This window comes from Colletotrichum lupini, chromosome 3 (assembly GCF_023278565.1).
Source record: "Colletotrichum lupini chromosome 3, complete sequence".
NCBI lineage: Eukaryota > Fungi > Ascomycota > Sordariomycetes > Glomerellales > Glomerellaceae > Colletotrichum > Colletotrichum lupini.
The window spans coordinates 3,432,143-3,452,328 of NC_064676.1; the positions used below are offsets into that span (position 1 = coordinate 3,432,143).

General features: G+C 32.4%; 4 protein-coding genes across 4 annotated transcripts; 2 read left to right on the forward strand and 2 right to left on the reverse strand.

The window, feature by feature from the left end:
• Positions 1-4,464: 4,464 nt before the first annotated feature.
• On the forward strand, positions 4,465-5,349 carry CLUP02_05818 (TPR domain-containing protein; the record flags this gene model as incomplete). Its single annotated transcript, XM_049284823.1, has 1 exon — positions 4,465-5,349. The coding sequence occupies one exon, from the start codon at positions 4,465-4,467 to the stop codon at positions 5,347-5,349; it is 885 nt and encodes a 294-aa protein (XP_049141966.1).
• Positions 5,350-5,521: 172 nt separating this feature from the next.
• CLUP02_05819 (uncharacterized protein) lies at positions 5,522-6,526 on the reverse strand (the record flags this gene model as incomplete). The annotated part of the gene is made up of 5 exons (XM_049284824.1): positions 5,522-5,606; positions 5,663-5,700; positions 5,739-5,970; positions 6,087-6,390; positions 6,469-6,526. The coding sequence occupies 5 exons, from the start codon at positions 6,524-6,526 to the stop codon at positions 5,522-5,524; spliced, it is 717 nt and encodes a 238-aa protein (XP_049141967.1).
• An 807-nt stretch (positions 6,527-7,333) lies between these two features.
• On the forward strand, positions 7,334-8,195 carry CLUP02_05820 (short chain dehydrogenase; the record flags this gene model as incomplete). The annotated part of the gene is made up of 2 exons (XM_049284825.1): positions 7,334-7,364; positions 7,471-8,195. The coding sequence occupies 2 exons, from the start codon at positions 7,334-7,336 to the stop codon at positions 8,193-8,195; spliced, it is 756 nt and encodes a 251-aa protein (XP_049141968.1).
• Positions 8,196-8,258: 63 nt separating this feature from the next.
• Positions 8,259-8,979, reverse strand: CLUP02_05821 (uncharacterized protein; the record flags this gene model as incomplete). Its single annotated transcript, XM_049284826.1, has 4 exons — positions 8,259-8,625; positions 8,680-8,706; positions 8,761-8,829; positions 8,957-8,979. 4 exons carry the CDS (start codon positions 8,977-8,979, stop codon positions 8,259-8,261), a joined length of 486 nt encoding a protein of 161 aa, XP_049141969.1.
• Positions 8,980-20,186: the final 11,207 nt, after the last annotated feature.

The window sequence follows — 20,186 nt, forward strand, 5'->3', positions numbered from 1 at the left end:
TTAAGTTATAATAAATTGCTAACTACTTAGTAAGGAACTAAATAGAGGTCTGGCCTTTTTTTAGCCTCTTCGTCCTTAGCTCTCTACGGTATTCCCGTTCTTAAGTCTTAAGGTTTACGTATTATTAGTAAATAAACGCTAAGAAGTCGCCCTAGGAAAGGGGATCCTAGAGGCTTTTCTTATAATTACGCTATTATATTTATAATAATAAGGATATCTTAAATAGGGCTTATTTAATATACTATTTTATAATACTTTTTATACAAAGCTTATTACTTATTTTTATAATAATAATCTAGTTTACTACTTAGGTACTCGTAAACTCTTTTTTAATTAATTTATAGTTATAAAAAGGAGGCTTTTTATATTCTCGTTAACTTAGACACGTCGCTAGCCGCTTAGTAAGTTATTAAACGAGCTCCTTATATTAATACCGTTCTTAGTTTCGATTTTTAATTATTATTTTTATTATTTTATAGAAGTAGGTTATTATTAGGCCTATAGGGTTTATTAAACTAGCTATTTTAGTATTACTTACGCCTTTATACGCACCTTAACCTCGTATATTTAGTAATTAGTTATTAATAAACGCCCTATTTATAATAAATAAGGTCTTCGGGGTATTAATAAAGTAACTAGCCCGTGAGGGTAATCTACCCTAATTATTTTTTTTATCTAGCTCTTTTATAAATATTAATATTTAAATAAGACTCGCCCTATAATAAGCTCGTTCTCCCGGATAGAATAGGGTTAAATAGTCGATTCTAAATAGCTATAACTCGTTAGTACTAATAGCTTTTTATTAATAGCTAGGTATTATTTTATTAACGTTCCGTTCGTTTCTATAATTTATTATTATTTATATTAATTATTTTATAAAAATAAAAGCTTTAGAATTATAAAAGAATTAGGCTATAAATACTTAACTAGCGGGGTTATAATATAAATATAAGTATATTATAAAACTAAAGCTTATAAAGTCCTTTATAAGGGCTCTACTTTTTAAAAAGTTCTTTTATAATAAGATCCGTATACTAGTTATTAAGTTATTGGCATCCTATTGCCGGCCGCATCCCGAATTTATTATATTTATATTAATAAATAATAAGATTTTAAAGTAATAACTATTAAGGGCGTATTATAGGGTTAAGATATACGTCGTCCTTTATAGTTATACGCTCTAAGAGCTTTTTTTAAAAAAGCATTACCTTTTTAATAAGTTCGGTAACTATATTTTTACTATTTTATAAAAAAGGGAATTAGACCTAAGGCCTAGGCCAGTTTTAATTTATAATTTAGTATATATTTAAATCCTTTTTAATAAAGGAGACTATTTTAGTTTATATAGCGGCCTTAGCCCTTTATATAGTATTATTACGTTATTAATTAGCTATAGTTATAATAAGAAATTAGGGGTCGGTTACGTATATTATTTTAAAGCGTTTATTAGCCTTAGTATACGATTCGTTTTATTACTTCGTCCCCCTACCCCTTATATAATACGGGGTAAAAAAAGAAGTATAAGTATACTAAAGTACGTTATTAAAGCTCTTTATAACTAAATCGAGGTCTTATATAATATTATATATAGTATATAATACTTAGGTTAGCTCCCTAACCCTCTTTATAAACTATAATATATTTTTTAGTTTAATCCTTTACTTATTCTTTCTTAGCTAATACGTATTACCTAAGTTAATAAGAAGGGGGATAGTTATAATAAGGGTATTATAGTTTAATTTAATATATATATAATTAGTAATCCAAGTCCGGGCTAGGGGGACGTTAGAAATAGCTAAGTTAAGTACGTTACTCGCTTTATAAGTAGGGACCCTTATAGGGTTTAGTATAATAAGGTAGTAGCTATTTATTTAGTTAGTAAGGTAGTTCCTAGGGGTATATAAGGGGGTCCCTAGCTATTAATTAGTATAACAGGAGTTTAGATCCCTTATAATAAATAGCTTTTATAGGGGGGTTTAGTAATTAAGTATTATTAATATATACTTTTTATTAAGGGCGTAGTAAATATTAAGGATATAATACCTTAAGATACGTATTTTAAATAAGTTTTAATAAGGGAGTTTTATAATATTAAACGTTACTAAGTACGGGAGGGTTTAGCGGATGTATATAAGGACCCGGGGTTTATTAATAATCGTAGCTTAGCTTTAAATTAGCGAGTATAGGGCGAAGCTAAAGTAAGATTTAGTAATATTTTATAATTTACTTACATTATATTATAATGTTTATAATAATAAGATATTTACTTATTTAAATTTAGTAATAATAAGGGTATAATTATACTTATAGCCGTTTTTTTATATATTAGTTTATAATACTTTAATTTTAATACGTATTAAATATACTAATTACGAGTAATTATAGAGCGCTTATATAAGGCGCTCTTATATTTACTCTTACTCTTCTTTTTTAGGGTAAGCTCCTCGTATTTTAAACTATTTTTAAGGGGGAGTTTAGAGCCCTATTTTTTAAAAGGGGGGTAGTTATTACTTTTTAAAATAGAATTTATAATACTATCTAACTTTATAATAATTAAGTAGGTTTATTTTTATTTATTTAAGTAGTTTTTAGTATTATATATAGCTATATTAATAATTATAGACCCCTAAATAATATTTTTAATAAGTCTTTTTATTTTAATATTTATAATCTTATTTTAGAGCTAGGTACCTAGGAACTTTATAAGGTCTAACTTAGGAATAGGGCTTAGGGAGAGGTTAAGCTTCGTAGCTTATATATAAAGTTCTTTACTTACTTTATATAAGAGTTTTTTTTATTAAGAGGTTTAGTAAATAATAGTACCGTTTTTTTTTAAGAGTATATAAGGTAGCTCGTATAGTTATTTATATATAGCCCCTAATAATTTATATACTAAGGGACGATTATAATATAGTTATTATTATATTTTAGCTTTTTATAATAATAATAGCATTAAGTTCTAATATAGTTCTTAGAGCTATACTAATTTAAATAAACTTAGTACTATTTAAAAAGGGGTCGGTAAGTAAATAGCTAGGCTATTACTAATTTAAAAATACTAAAAGGCCTTTTTATTAGTTTTAAAAAAGATATAATATAAATTATATAGGGGCCGTTCGTTAAGCTAGAGGTTTAGTAATAGAGGGGGGTTATTTTTATTATTACTTTAACCTCGTCCTAAATATACGTATTAAAGTCGAGGGGTTACTCGTTAAGGCCGGGGATCCGAGTTTTAATACTTTTAATAATATAAATAAACTAAATCTCGGATCTTTTAATAATAGTTATATTAAAAAGTTTAAATAGCTAAGTATAATAACTAAGTATAGCCTATTATACTCTTAAGGTCTTTAGGGTAAGTACGTAATTAATTAGAACCCTAGTTATTAAGCTAATATTTTCGCCCTTAAGTAAATAGTTTTTAATAATTCTTTTATAAATAAACCGTACTTTTATTTAGTAATAGGGATTCTTAGGGTTAAAATAAATAAAAATATAAGTATTAAGGGAGGGAAGTACGTTTTTAGCTCCCTTTTATAAGTCGCTCGTTATACTTAAAGCTCGAGCTATAAGCCCCTAGGGCTAATAATTAATAAAATATTAAGTATAATAATTAGAGCTCTAAGAGAGTACTTTAATAAAAAAAAAGGCCTATTATAATTTTATAATCCGGCTTATATTAAGAAGTTCTAATAAGTAATAATTAAAGTTTTTTAAAAAGAGCCTCGAGCTTAATAATATAATAGTTTATAATAGTAGTATATTTAGAGTTTTTTAATAATTAAAAAGACTTTTAAATAGCTATAAGAATAATATCCCTTATAAAATAAAGGCTAAAGAGATAGGTCCTAATTTTATTAATAATCGTAATTTTATTAAAATACGCTCTGTAATTAGGGGGGGTTAGGTTATTATTATTAGTTTAAGCTAAGTTATAATAATAAATGCGTTTAGCTTAGGTCTCGTAGTTAGGACTTTTATAATCTTAGGGGTTATAAGCGTTATTTTAATAAAGTCTAGAATACGGCGTTTTTTAATTAGGGACCGAAGTAATATAAACTAAATAATTATAATAAAGCTTAAGAAGGTATTAAAAATATTTAAAGAGGGCGGTAGCTATAGTAATATATAATAGCCGTTACCTAAGCTAGTTATAGTTAGTATAGGAAAAAGGGGGGTAGAATAAGCCTTATTAAGGAGGTTAGTATAGTAGAGTGGCCCGCACTAATAGTGCGTGCTAAGAAAAAGTATATAGGAGGAAGGTTTTGACCTCAGGTCTGTGAAACTTTAGCGATAAGAGACGCGAGAACCTTTGGCGTCCCAGTATGTCTTTGAAGTCGGCAATCTCCGCAATTGCCCCCTTGCCTCTTTAGGCCACGGAATATTTTCCTCTGTCAGGGGCCGCTCAAACCTTCAATGTCAACACATCACTCGCAAAAACAACCAACCTACTAGCGTGCTAAGATGTTCACTGTTCGACATGCAATCGGGAAAGGCCTCGGGGTCTTTGCCTCGAGACCAATTCTCACAGGCCAAAGAATCCTCACAGACCAAGCTCTACTCACAATCACATCCTCAGATAGCAACTCGATCCTGCGACAAGCCCAACTTCTCTCAACAACTGGCCGGGACTCATTACTCTCATTATCAACCAATCCCAGCAAGTCAAGCGTCTTCAGCTGGCTAGAGTCAATATGGCGAAGCAAGTCTGCTCCACAAGACACAGTGTCTAACCACACCATTCTCAATATCTTTCGGAACAACAACTTCAACATTGGCAACCAGACCCAAGCGCTCTTTCCTCAAGTTGCGCGCTTGAACCACTCATGTGTTCCTAACGCGCAAGGAAACTTCAACAAGGACTTGAACGCATTCACCATTCACGCTACCAGAAACATTGAGCAGGAAGAAGAAATCACAATCTCCTACCTCGACGAACATCTGGGCCTGCGGCAATCCCGACAGACCGCGTTGCATGATGGGTACGGCTTCACTTGTGGATGCTCTGCCTGCAGTCCGACGACCTCGTCAGAAGCCGGCGAGGTGCGCCGGGCGGAGATTCAGCGCAAGCTGGAGCTCTTCGCCGAAGCTGCTTCTGAGGATCCGGAGGACGAGTTCATGATGATGCTTGCGCTCTTGGACGCTCACGAGGCGGAGGCTATCCGCGGACGGGAAGTCTCGACGATGTATATCGCTACCGCTCGCAAAGCGTTTGACTTGGGAAAGCGAGAGGAAGGACGCGAGCTGGCGTTGAAGGGCCTGCAGCTCGAGAAGGAGGCTGTGGGTGATGACAGCCCTTTCTATGCTGCTACTCTGGAAGCAGTACAAGCGCTGGGGGTTGAGATTTGAGTCTGGGACAACGAAGTAGTTATGGTCGACTAAAGGCAGCAGATCTTTATTTCCGAAGTTCTGCGTCTCGAGATACCCAACAACATTGATCGTCTTACGTTCGGTGCATCATTATGCACTCTGGTCTTGAATAATTATCTACAAACTCGGAAACTCATTTTGAACCTCAGAATCAGTTGCCATCGACCACTGGCCTGAAGGCTCCGTCAAGACCTGACTTTTCGACCAGTTGTATGGGCGACGCCTCCAGCTCTCTGCTTATTCACACGAGGCTGGTATTCTATTGAAGGTTTTCAAAATCGAGTAGCTTCACACCTTCTGCCATAACGAGAAAATTGCATTGATTCGCTTCTTCGTGTACGAGTCGTAGAGGCGAAGAGCTAATTCACCGAGACGCCAAAGTCTTTGCGATGGTATGAAGCAACTCGGTCAATGGCTTCAGCCCAGTCCTCGTACTGGCGGAAAGAGTATTCAGTGATGGAATACCTGCGAGATATAGGACCACCGTTACAGGCTGGGATATAGGCAAGCTCAACTCTGGTTTCAACAGCAGTAAAAGGGACTCTTGCCCAGAAGCTGAAGTTGGTTATACCCCTAATCCTGAAGTGCAAAGCTACCGAGCTGTAGCTTGTGAGCTCGAACACCACAAGGACCAATTTTTTTCTTTCTTCCTTCCCATATATCGTTTTTTCCCTTCCAGTTTGGGTACCAACTGATGCATACGTTCTTGGAGCTACCTGACGTAAAGGTGAGGGTCAAAGTTGTCGGGGTTCAGTCTCGAGGTTGTCACGGCCATCTTATAGCCTTTGTCGCATTCGCATACTTGCCGCCTTTCGGGATTTGGCCCACATGGCTCATCAAGGTCTGTAACAGTAGTGGCTGTCCACATCGTGGTGCCTGATATCTCCCGAAAATGTTGTGTGAGACATCTTCCCGCAGTCACCAAACGCCCCAGATTCTTATCATAAGCAAGAGCAAGATTGTTTGTAGTTGTGCTGACTAGGAGGCGCTGAAGATGTGTTTCTGACCTCCATTGGGCAACTAAATGAGAGAGTAAACACATGCAGTGACATGCTTAGAAGCTCGTGCGTCCGGGGCACTACCTTATCCGCCCATCACTAGGTATGAACAGGTGGCTAGAGCTTGAACTGAAGGTGGCCTTTCTTCTAGTCGCCATCTTAGTTTCTAACTTCGTTAGTGGTGTGTAATCGCTTGAATTCGAAGTGTTTTTGCCAACGGTTCGTAGCTCCCCCGCAAACGCCAATTCACGGAGTGCGACAGTTCCAATAGAGGTTATCTCCTATTTCCGGCCGTCATCTTTCTCTGAAACGTACGTCATGCAAGACCTACAGACAGAGTTACACCAAAATTAGCGCTGTTTCTGTGTTTCCACGATGTACAAATCCCCCGCAATTGGGGGGGGGGGGCTTTCCTCCACAAAGGCATCGCACGCTCACCAAAAATTGGCCGTCTTCACAAGAATTTTTTTGTCTCAATGTAATTACAGAATTACATCAAGATCCATCTTCGTAAGCCATAGAGAGAATCCCATTCGGAGAATGCTATAGAAACCTGCCCTGCTTAGAAACATATCCGAGCCTGAAAAGTATCCGCTTCCTTGGCATAAGCTGCATATCTCTATGTGCCGCACTAGGAGCATGCTGAATCACCATCCCCCAAAACATAAGCGCCACCAACTTACGATTGGTGCATAACGTTGATACTTCGGAGTCGAATCAGCCTGTGCGCCTGTCTTTAGATTTCTAATTCCGGACTTTATGGCTTTAACGCGCGCGGGACGGAGGAACAAAGATACCTCGCCGATCCCGAGAAATGCATTCGGGAGAGGTCCAACGGTTCTGTTTGACATGGGTCTATAAGTACGACTGAAAAGTATTCATCACTGAAACCCATAACAGAGGGCAAGCACCGCACATCGTTGTTCTTACTCGCAGTAATCCACACACCAACATAGTATCTCAATATGTCTTCCAAGAAGATCATCCTCATCACTGGTAAGTTCCCACCCTGGATCACTAACGAAGAGGCAAGAGTCTTTGGTCATCGAATAGAGAAGACATGCGTCAACCACCGATCAGAATGAGAGTTAACGATGTTCAGGTGCAAACCAGGGCATTGGCTTCGACAGCGCCTGGGCCTTGGTCTCGGCATCCCCTGATAACCACGTCGTCGTCGGCTCCAGGAGCGCGGAGCGGGGCGCCAAGGCTGTGGAGGATCTCCAGGCCCGGAAGCCGGCCGGCACCGTGAGCCTCTTGCAGCTCGACATCACTTCCGACGACTCCATTAAGGCTGGAGTTGAAAAGCTGACCGCCGAATTTGGCGTCCTTGACGTCCTGGTTAACAACGCCGGCATCGTCATCATGCAACCCAAGGATCGCCGCTCCGAGCTGATTGACACCTTCAACACCAACGCAGCTAGCGCATTGCTCCTCACCGAGGCCCTGATACCGCTACTCAAGAAATCTAAGGACGCGCGAATCATCAATGTAACGAGTGGTCTCGGTTCTCTTCACGAGCGTACGACTCCAGGCGGTGCCTTTTACGACGTTCCCGCCGATGCCTACCGCATCTCCAAGGCGGCCCTGAATATGGCGACGGCCCATATGTTGTGGGCCTACAAGAGCTGGGGCGCGAAAGTTTGGGCCTTCTGTCCTGGCTGGGTCATCACCAATCTGTCGGGTGAAGACGACAGGCAGAACAGGATCGATGGAGGCGCCGAGAGTTCGGAAACCAGCGCGCAGGGCATTCTTGAGATTGTTGAGGGGAAGAGAGATGGTGAGGTTGGCAAGTTTCTCCAGAGGAATGGGAAACAGTTCCAGTGGTGATCAGTCCAGTATTATTAAGTGGGTATCAAAGTATTTGAACGCTAGGATCTCGGGGCTTCCAGCTCATCGCTTGATCGATATCTCTGTGGTCCGCATGATCCCTTGTCCTTTATCATCCTGGAGGATCATATCCTCGCTTCCAGACCCCCTGCTGCCGTCTTTTCCGTATGGGCTTTGATGCAGGTTATCTACAGCACTGCGCTGTACCTCAGAGGATCCAGCAAAAGTACGACCATGCATCTCGTATTCAACTTGACTGTCGTGAACTCTGTAGCCCTGGCGGCGTTTCGACGTATTCGTCCCGGTCCGTCTTCGATTCTCGTATAATTCGCCGTGATAGCGGTCGCTCGACGAAATCTTGAGGGCATGGCCGACAAGAGGCTTCAAAGATGGTGCGCAAGCCGCGATAATTCCGAGGTTGAGTTGTAAGCTGTCACAATCAAGTGTAAGTCAAAGCAGATGATAATTCGAGAAGTAAACTCACAATTCCCAGAATTGAATACTTTGGTAACTTCGGAATTGTCAGTTGGGAACACTTGCGAGGTGATAGCAGTACACGACTTACAAAGTCTTGTCCATGTCTTTCCCGTACGCTATTTGGTAGACTGACTTGATGACACCCATAGCTACCGCACTATAGACACTTAGTAAAGAAAATAACACCTCAATCGGGGTTCAACATACAAGTAACCGAGACTGAGAACAATGATAAGATAAATCCGTGTCCTCAGTTTCATCTGCAACGTCCAAATGATGCTTACAGGAAGCGTAGCGAAGTATACATCGGTAAAGATGTTGAAGACAGTGTTGATCAAGCCAAATTTGATGAAGAGAGTGATTGGATAACATTTGGGTTCCAAACTCTTGTCCCAATATCCTTCCAGTGGTTAGCAATAGAAAAAGAACTGTTAGTATCCCTATTATAGGGTAGTTAGTTCGAACCGTAGTTAACAAAGAGATTAATTAAACTATATAAATATTTGCGTAGTAAGTATAAAAAGGAGGTTTTAACTATAAGTTAAGCTAGCTACGATAATTATAAATAGGGCCCCTAATTAGCCCCTACGTAGTTAGCTATATACCGTAGTTAAATTAGACTTTTAATTTAATATTAACTTTCTCTTTTTTTTATTAATTTAACCGCTACGGTTAGAAATATAATTCGACCTCGGGCCCGTTTATTAAGTTATCTCCTTTTCCCCCTTTTCTTTACTCTTTTTATATAACCTATCCCTCTATTCGTATAATAACTTTTCTATTACTTATAAATTACTCTAATCCCTTATTTAGTACTACTTTGATAAAAGCGTTTACGAGGTTATTTTTATTATTAATCTAACGGATCTCGAGTATCTCGCGCCTTTTGTACAATTACCTAAGGGCTATAATACTAATTATAAGCCTCTTTTCTTTTATTATTCCTAATTTAATAAGGCATTTATATAACGAGTAAGATTAATATAAATAACCGTTAGAATAAGTAAAAGGTTAATTTAATTAGTAATCTTCCTTAGCGTTATTAAAATCGTATAAAAGAGGTTAACGCTATTAACTATATTATAAACCTCTAACGCTAATATACTTCTTATTACTTACTTACTTTTAATTAATAAGTAATAGATTATATTATTATATATAATAAATTCGCTCTCGCTTATACTCTCGTTAACTAGGATAATAATATACCTTAATTACGAAATAAGGTCGTTATTATTTATAAATAACTTATTAACGAAGACGTAGAGCTTATTAGTTATAAGGTCGATTAGGTAATAAATAAGACCTCGATCGAGATTCGTTTATTATTACTTAAGCTATTTATTAAGTACCTCGACGTCTCGTTTAGTTAGATTTATAACTTATATTACCTTAGCGTAGTTAAAAGTCGCCTTAGGCTAATAAATACTCGTAATATATACCCCTCGCACGAGCTTAGCCTTATACCGCTTTTTAACGTTAGTTATATTTAAATTAATAAGGTTAATCTTCTCGCCCTACCCCTTTTATTAAAAAACGACGTTTTCCCTTTTAATTATAAGAATCCCGCTGTTAAATACTAGGGGGGTATTTATTATAAAGACCTCTTTTAGCTTCGCTATAAAGCCCGCTTTTTAAAGCTCCTTATCCTCCTTTTTTATAAAATTAATATTAAATAGGCTTAATATATCGTTAGTTTATATTTTAATAATCTTAAATTAGTTACCTTCGTACTCCGTAACTAATAAGCACGGGTCGTACGTAAAAATAACTATTAATAATTAATTAATATAAAAATCGTAATAAGTAGCCCACTAATAAGTACCCGATTCTACGAGCCTATATAGTAGCTTAAGTACTTTAATAATCGTACTTTTTAAGTACTTACTAGCTATTTCTTTTAGTAAATAGGCTAGGATTTTCTTTATAAGCCCTGTAGCCGATTAGATATATACCTAAGTAATATTACGGCTCTAAATCTCGTATCCCTTTTTTCGTAGCGATGCTATTAGTACTATTATTAATTATTAGTTATAGCGCTATATAGTAAGCGATTATATAAATAGCGTCGCCTTTTTAACGTCGCCGTACCCCTAAATTACGTATTTAGACTTCTCGTATAGCTAGGGTATTCCTTTCCCTTTAATCTTACGAACTATTCGTAATTTAAATATACGGAGGTTTATATATTTTTCTAAGTTATATAAAATAAATCGATAGACCCCTCGATTATAAAGAGTATTTATTTTAATAAGATCTAATCCCTTATATAGCTTTTTAAAAATTATAATTACGCCTTCTTTACGTAATTTAACTACTAGCTCGAAATTGGCTTTCTTTTTTATTATATAAAAAGTATTAATTACCTCGTTACTAGTAATAAATTGCCGCGTTAGGGCTTACCGTTATAGTCTTTTATAACGTCTCGCTAATAATATTAATACCCTTTTAGTAATTTCCTTTTCCTTATTATTTATTAATACTACTACGACGATTTTGTTAAAGATAATTTCCTATACCTCTACTGCGGGTTATATAGTTTCCCTTAGCTCTTCTTTTTTTTATAAATTAAAAATTACCTCGTTAAGATCTATATAGTACGGTCTAATTATTATAATTAAAACTTCGAGAGGCTAGTTACGATCTCTTATAACTATATAAGAGCGCTCGTTAACGGAAATTAACTTATATAGCCCAGCCTATTATTAAGTAATTTCGCGCTATATTTATATATCCGAATTTAGTAATATATTTAGATTATCCCCTATATTAGGCCTATTATACATAGTAATTACCTTATTAACTTATTTTTTTATACTTACCTCGCGCAATGCCCGTATTACTTTTTTAACTACTCGGGCTCGTTAGCTTATACTTAGTAATAGTAGCGAGGCTAAGGTCGTTCTTAAATATACTCTAAATACTAATAGCGTTAGTATAAGTCCGTTAGGCCCTATAGTATCGTTATAGTATTTAAGTACTATCTAAAGGCATTCGTCGTTAATAAAATCCGGATTTTCTTTTTTAATAATTTTAAACGCCCTTTTTAACTACTAGTATACCCTTTTTACTTTTTTAATACTATAGTACGCTTTAATAAGTACGACTTTTAGCTATATACTATAAGCCGTCGTATTATCCCTAAATTCTACTAACTTAAAGCTAGTACTAGCGTCGGTTCTAATATTATCTAGCGGTCCCTAATATATATCGATCTAGCTTTTTCGTAGGGCTATTTATACTATTTTTACTTATAAATCCTAGAAAAATTGCCCTACTTAAAAAGATATAGCTACGTTAATTATATATAGTACTAGCTAACTATTTAAATAGAAAATATTAACGACGATTTCCTAATTAAAATTAAGCTTATTACGCAATTTAAACTTAAATCTACGTAGGCTCTGCGCATTTATTTAGTATTAATAATATACTTTCGTTAACTACTCTAGCGCCCCTATTTTGATATTATTATTACCTAATTATTTTAATAAGTTATATAGCCTCGTAACTAACGGGTACCCAAATCTTTAATATAGTCTTCTAAGCTTACTTTCCGTTAGGTAATTAATTAACTTCGTATTATTAATAAGCTTTATAAACGTATACCCTTATTATCGTTCGACTATCTCGAAGTACTTATTACTAAAGATTTTATTTCTTATATTATCAAATATAATACTTAGTCGATTTATATCTTTTAGATATAAGAAAAATGGGGTATTAACGGGTAAAATATAAAAAGTTATCGTTCCGAAATATATTTTTATTTCTATTATACTTAGGGCGACGATTTCCTTACTTAGGCCGAAACTAATCCTCGTAATACCTACTATTAACGTATTAAGTATTATTATATAATGGATTCGGGATGCGGCCGGTAATAAGACGCTAATAACTTAGCGACCAGTATACGGATCTTATTATAAAAGAACTTTTTAAAAAGCAAAGCCCTTATAAAGGACTTTATAAGCTTTAGTTTTATAATATACTTATACTTATATTATAGCCTTACTAGTTAAGTACTTATAGCCTAATCTCTTATAATTTTAAAACTTCTACTTTTATAAAATAATTAATATAAATAATAATAAATTACAAAAACGAACGGAACGTTAATAAAACGACGCTTAGTTATTAATAAAAAGCTATTAATATTAACGAGCTATAACTATCCGGAGTTAATTACTTAACCTTATTCTATCCGGGAGAACGAGCTTATTATAGGGCGAGTCCTACTTAAATACTAGCGTTTATAAAAGAGCTAAATAAAAAAGATAATTAGGGTAGATTATTTTTATAAATTAGTTACTTTATTAATACCCTAAAGACCTTATTTATTATAAACGGGGCGTTTATTAATAACTAATTACTAAATATACGAGGTTAAGGCGTATATAAAAGCGTAAGTAGTACTAAGATAATTAGTTTAGTAAACCCTATAGGCCTAATAATAACCTACTTTTATAAGATAATAAAAATAATAGTTAAAAATTAAAACTAAGAACGGCGTTAATATAAGGAGCTTATTTAATAGCTTACCGAGCGGCTAGCGATGCGTCTAGGTCGATAAGAATATAAAAAGCCTCTTTTTTATAACTATAAACTAATTAGAGAAGAGTCTATGAGTATCTAAGTAGTAGACTAAATTATTACTATAGAGGTAGGTAATAAGCTTTATATAAAAAGCACTATAAAATAGTATATCGAATAGGCCTTATTTAAAATATCCCTATTACTATAAATATAATAATATAATTATAAAAAGAGCCTCTAAAATCCCCTTTCTTAGGGCAACTTCTTAACGTTTATTTATTAATAATACGTAGACCCCGAGACTTAAGAACGGGAATACTATAAAGAGCTAAGGACGAAGAGGCTAAAAGAGGGCTAGACCCCTACTTAGTTCTTTACTAAGTAATTAGTAATCTATTATAACCTAGGTATAGAAAATATAGAGAATTCGAAAGTAGAGGTATACTAGTTCTTTTTTAAATTACTATTTTAGTTATAGGACGATCTAATTCGTTATAAGGTCTTAATTAAGAGAGTACGTAATATAGCTTATAAAGCTAATAAATTATAATTATTAAATTAGTAAAAGGGTAGTAACTAGTTATAAAAGGACGGTAAGAAGAGGCTATATCCGTTATTAAAATAACTATATCGAATATCCCCCTTTTATAAAGAAAAGAATAAGGAGAGCTTTAAGGGGCTAAGCTTTAGGGACTTACTAAGAATAATATTATAAAAGTTATATAATAAGAGTGCTCGCACCGAGCTATTATAAAAGCGTTATAGTAATAATATTAAGTACTTTACGTATAATAAAATAGGCTATATATTTAGTAAGTATTAGAAAAATAAGTCGGGAAGTAGGGGTAATAATAAGCCGACGTACTCCTAATTAAAGTTAATGTTAATAACTATTTAATAAGTTATTACTAAGCCGAGAGTTATAGAAGTCGACTCGTTAAAAAACGAGTAAGTATAAGTAATATACTTAATACGCTTATACTAAGTATTAAGAAGGTACTAATAAGAATAATTACGAAGAGTAGGGTAATAGTTCTACGAAGTATTATTAAAAAGCTAGTAAAAGTTAATATAAATATATACTCCGAAATAGATATTATTAGTACTAAGCTCGTAACTTACTTAGGGTTAACCCCGGCTATTACTATAGCTCCCTCGTTAAGGGACTTTTAAAATAAAGCCGTAAGCTAGGGGAAAGCTTATTAATTAACGCTCTTCCTTATTAACTACTATAAATAGCTAAAGAAGATTTAGTAACTATTTACTATAATTAATAAAAATAAAAAAATAGTAAACCTCTTATTATTACGATTATTAATAAACTAAGAGGGCATTTATATTAATATAATAACGAATATATAGTTATATAAGCCTATCTCGGTCGCCGAACTAAAGGTAATAGTTCGTAATATCGTTAAGAATCGTAAGAAGGTATATATATTATATATTACTATTATAAGAAGTATTATAAGAGTAACGGAGACTAAATTACGAGGGGGTTTATTATTAGAACTTTAATTAGAAATAGAGACGTTTAACGAGTAATTAATAAAAAGACCGTAGTTATATAGCGGGGTAAAATACTTTATTAACTTAGTTCTAAGTACTAAACTACTATATAGTCCTATTTATCCATTAAGTAAGAAATAACTTAATAAGCTTTATATATATATTATTAAGAACCTAGCGAATAGTCGTATTATACCTTCGGTTAATAAGGCTAGGGTACCGATCCTCTTCGTATTAAAAAAGGATAGTACGCTACGCCTTTATATAAACTACTACGGGCTAAATAAGGTAACTATAAAGAATTAATACTTATTACTACTTATCGGCGAGCTCTTAAATAAGCTTTATAGAGCGAAATAGATTTTAAAAATAGATATTAAAAATACTTATTACTATATTTAAATTAAAAAAGAAGACCGATAAAAAATAGCGTTCCGGAGCCGATACGGTTACTTTAAGTATACTATTATACTTTTTAAACTAACGAACGCACCCGCAACGTTCTAAGCGTATATTTACCGAGCGCTCGCCAACTTACTAAATACTTATTATATAATATATATAAACGATTTAATAATCTATTTAATAATAAAGGAGTAGTATATAGAGGATATTAAAAAGGTCCTCTAACGTCTACGTTTATATAGGCTTTTTACTAAATTATTAAAGTGCTCGTTTTATTAAAAAAGGGTTAAGTTCTTAAGTTATGTTATTATATTAAAAAGAATTAAGATTAACTCGTCGTAAGTGCGAACGATTATTAATTAAAAGGCGCTAGAGTTTATTAAGAATATCTAAGTATTCTTAGGGTTCTATAATTTTTATTAGAAGTTTATTATTAAATACTTAAGTATCGTTATACTAATAATAGTATTATTAAAAATAAAAAAGGGGTAGATAAGGGACTTCTAGTAGACTAAGGAAGTAGACGAGGTATTTAATTAGCTAAAGGTCGCTTTTACCTCGGTAACCGTACTTATATATTAGAACTTATAACGTATTATATAAGTAAAGACTAACGCTTTAGTTAAAGCTATTATAATAATTTTGTTATAATAAGTTAATAAAAAATAATAACCCGTTACTTATTAATTACGGAAGCTTATAGATATAGAGTAGTAATAAGCTATAGGTTAATAAGAACTACTTATTATAATAAAAGGGCTAGAGTACTAGGCTTATTATTTTTAAGGCCTTTTATAAAAGTTTATAGTCCTAACGGATTACTAAGTACTTAAGGGAGTAATCGGCGTACCGGTGCGGGACCTTTAGGAAAGGCTCGCGAAGTAAGTATATAAATTATTAATATTTAACTTTAATTTAGAATACTAGCTAAGAAAAACGAACCTAGTAGACGGTCTATTTAAAAAGCTAAATTATATAAAAGAGGAAGTGCTTTATAAAGACGTCCTCCCTACGCTAGCTTAGAAGCTACGTTTTATTAGCGAACTACTACTTAACGTTTAATAAAGGATAATTAGCTTAAAAAGATAAAATAATATTACTAAGGTATACGTTTAAATAGTTAAGGCCTCTTTTTATAATCCTAATTAAATATCGGCTAGCTCTAGGGACGGGGAATCCTCTCTCTTATATTAATAACGTATTATAGGGCGTATTAATAAAATAGTAATAGTTACTACTATAATAACTTAAAATAAAAAAGTAAGAGAGTTATTAATAAATACTCGTTAATAGTTTAGTAAAAATAAAAAGGAGTCGGATAGAGCTAGGGTTATTATATTAAAATAATATATCCTACGCCCCGTTATAAAAGAGCTTATAAAAAGTAAAACGGTATTTACTTTTTACTTTTTATTAAAAATTAAAGAGCTTATTAAAGGACTATAAGTTAAAAACGAGTTTTATATATTATAATTAATAAGAGTTCGTATTATGGCTAGCGAGCTAAGAATATATTTACTTAATAAATAGGGTATACTATTTTTTAAAAAAAGACTTATTATTTTTTAAATAAAGTCTCTTTAAATAGAAATCCTTTATTAATATTATAATAATTATAGGGTAGGTTATATAGGAGCTACGAAAACTCTCGAGCTAATTTAAAAGAAGTTTTATTAAGAAAATATTTAATAAGATATTTAAAAATACGTTAAGAATTATAAGTATTATTTAGGAGTTATAACCCTAAGATATAAGCCGTACGGGTAGCTATAATTATTATTACTACCCTTATACTTATTTTAAAAAATATTTATAAACTTTATTATAGGGCTATTACTAAGCGCTCGTAATAACGGCGCAAAGTATAATAATATCGTAATTATTATTTATTATATAATAAAGTTTACGAAGTTCTTACTTATTATTAAGATATTTAACGTAGTATAAATAGTAAGTATCTTATACTAAGAGGTCGAATATAAGTTCGGTATACCTAAAGGTATTATTATAAATAGAGATAAGCTTTTTATAAGCGTATTTTAAAAAGAGTTTATTAAGGAATAGGTAATATATTATTAACTATTTACTATATACTATTTATAAATAAATAGCTAAATAGAGCGAACTTATTAAATATTAAAAAAGTATTTAAAGATTTACGCCGAGGGCTCGCTAAATAAATAAGTAGCGTAGCTAAAAGAGGCCGAGTTTATATATAATAATAGTTAATATTTTATTATAAAAGTATCCCTATATATAATATCATATAGCTACTACCCTAAGTATATTAAATATATATTTAATTATAAGGCTATAATCTAGGGGGTTTAGAAAAGGGTTTAAAAAATTAAAGAAATTAAGGCCTAGGCTACGCGAGCATAGGCATAAGCTTTTAAAAACTAAATAGCTTATTATAATAAAAAATATACCCTAAAGGAGTTTAATTATAGAGAGGTCGTTAGCTTATTAATAAAGAATATGCGATTTAAAAATAATAAACTAGCGCTAAGATATATTAAAGTAGTAATAACTAAAAAAGTAGGGAAATAGGCTTATTAAGTATATTTACTAAAGTAGTATTAAAGAATATATCATATTTTCCTAATTTCTTAGCTTAAGCTATAGGGAAATTACTAAATAGTTAGTAACTAAATAGTAAATCTCCCGGAGTTAGAGGACGAGTAAAACGTTTAAAAAGTTAAAGAAATCGTTACGATATAAAATAAAAGAAAAAACTTATAATATCTCGTTAAATAAGCTAAGTAGCTTACTAAGTATAATATATAAGAGCTTATTAAGTATCTTAAAGGGGTAGTGGAAATAGTTAACAAATTCGAATACTATAAAAAAAGGGTATATATAAAATAGGATAATAAACGTTAAGTTCGTAATAAAAGGTCGCTAAAAATAAGTTAATTAATAATATACTATAGAACCCTTTTTATTTAACCTAGCGTAATTTTTAAAAAAAAGATATAGTATTATAACTTTTAGTAATACGTTACTAAGAGATTATTAAGATCTAGCTACGTAGGGGGAGTAATTTATATAATATTAATAATAGTAGTAATAGCTCTAGCGTATACTTTTAAAGCTTAATAGTTAGTAATAATAGTCCGCTCGGTAAATAAGAAGCGGGGAGGCTTTATATACGTACTTAGCTAATTACTTAGAGTAAGGCTATTAACCTTATTAATATTATAATAAATAAGAGGGAGGCGGTTAAAGTTACGTAGAGTATTATATATATTAATAATAGTAGTTTATAGAGCGTTCGCTACTTAGTTACTATTAAAGGCTATAATAAGAGGTATAACGGGAGCTATAATAAGAAGTATAATAGGAGCTATAATAAGAGGTATAACGGGAGCTATAATAAGAAGTATAACGGGAGCTATAATAAGAAATAAAGTAAGAAGTAAAGTAGGGGCCGTAACGCTATTATTATTAATAATAAGTCGGGGACGGGGGACGTTATCCGAAGTAACGCTCTTATAGTCTTAGTTAAACTAAAGGACCTTAGTAATATTAATATTCGTAAGGAACTTAATAACGTCGAACTACTTATTATAACCCGTAGCTTTAATTTTAATAAAAGTAATAGCTTTATTAAGCTATTATAAAGCCTTTACTTAGAGCGGGAGGAGCGTAATATTAGTTTTATTAAGATTTAAAATAATATAACTAAGGGCTAGGGTACCCTCGTTTATATTAAAAAGAGCGTTATAAGTAGGGGTTAGTAAATCATTAATATTAAAGTAGTAGCGCTTATTATAATATTAAAAAAGAGAATTTTTTAAGTCGTTACTAAGCTTTTTAAATTTAGTATCCTCGTACTAAGACTTATTAAACTTAAACTTAAAGTCGTCCTGTTCGTTATTATTATTAAGAATATAGTTAATAATAAGAGTACGCTTTTTAATAAGAGTCCGAGTCTCGGGACTATAAAAAATAGGGGTAGCGCTATATATAATAATAATATAAATAAGTACTTTATTTATTAAGAACTTAGCGACGCGTTTATAAAAAATAAGGAAAATAAGAAACTCTTAAATATATATAATAATAACGCCCTTAGGAGTCTTTTTATAATACTAAGCTAGAGCGTTAAGATTATTTTATAAAGCGGTTATATAGCTATTATTACGAAAATAAGCCGGTTAAAAACGACTAAAATAAGAAATAATCTTAGTCTTATTATTAATATTAAAGATATTAGCTTAAGAAGAGAAATCTAAGTTAATAAGAAGAAAATTCGCTAAACGATTACTAACGACTTATTATAATTAAGATTAATAAGTTTAAATACTTATAGTTAGTAGCGAGCTCCTAGAGAGTAGCCTATTTAAAATAGACCTTTTTTACCTTACTACCCGCTAACGGGTTAGTAATATAAATAGCTATTTTTTCTTATATACTAGTAATATAACTAAAAATATAAAGAACGTAGCTACGCTTATAAAAATTAAGGCTACCCTACTCCTTAGTATTATAAAACTTTATAAGGGTATTTTAAATAAACTAAGTAGCGCTATATAGCTCCTTGGGAACTTAAAAAACATCGTTAGCTAATATTTTAATAACGGATTAGCGAGGACTTAACGATTTATAATAAAATACTTCTTCTTATTAATTTAATAAATAATATACTTAGCGATATAAGCGCTAGTAATATAAATAAGCTCGTTAATATTATAATATAGACTAGCTAAGTAGCGTATATAGGGAGTATTACTACGGAGACTATAAAAGCCCTTTTTAGGATTATATTCTATATTAAGTATATCCTAAATACGCGAAATAATAAATATTTTGGTAAATATTTAGCGATAGTATAGCGAGAGAGTTATAATTAAAAAACGATATAAAATTAGAATATTATAAAAAAAAAAGTATAGTTATATAAGAAAGAATTTATAAAACGGTTACTAAATAAAAAGAGAGAAGAAAAAGTAAATACGCAACTAATAACGGACGAAAAATCTTTTATTATAATTAATAGCTTAGTAATAATAATAACTGCGAGGTTAGGTAGGCTCTTATATATTATAATAGTTAAAATAC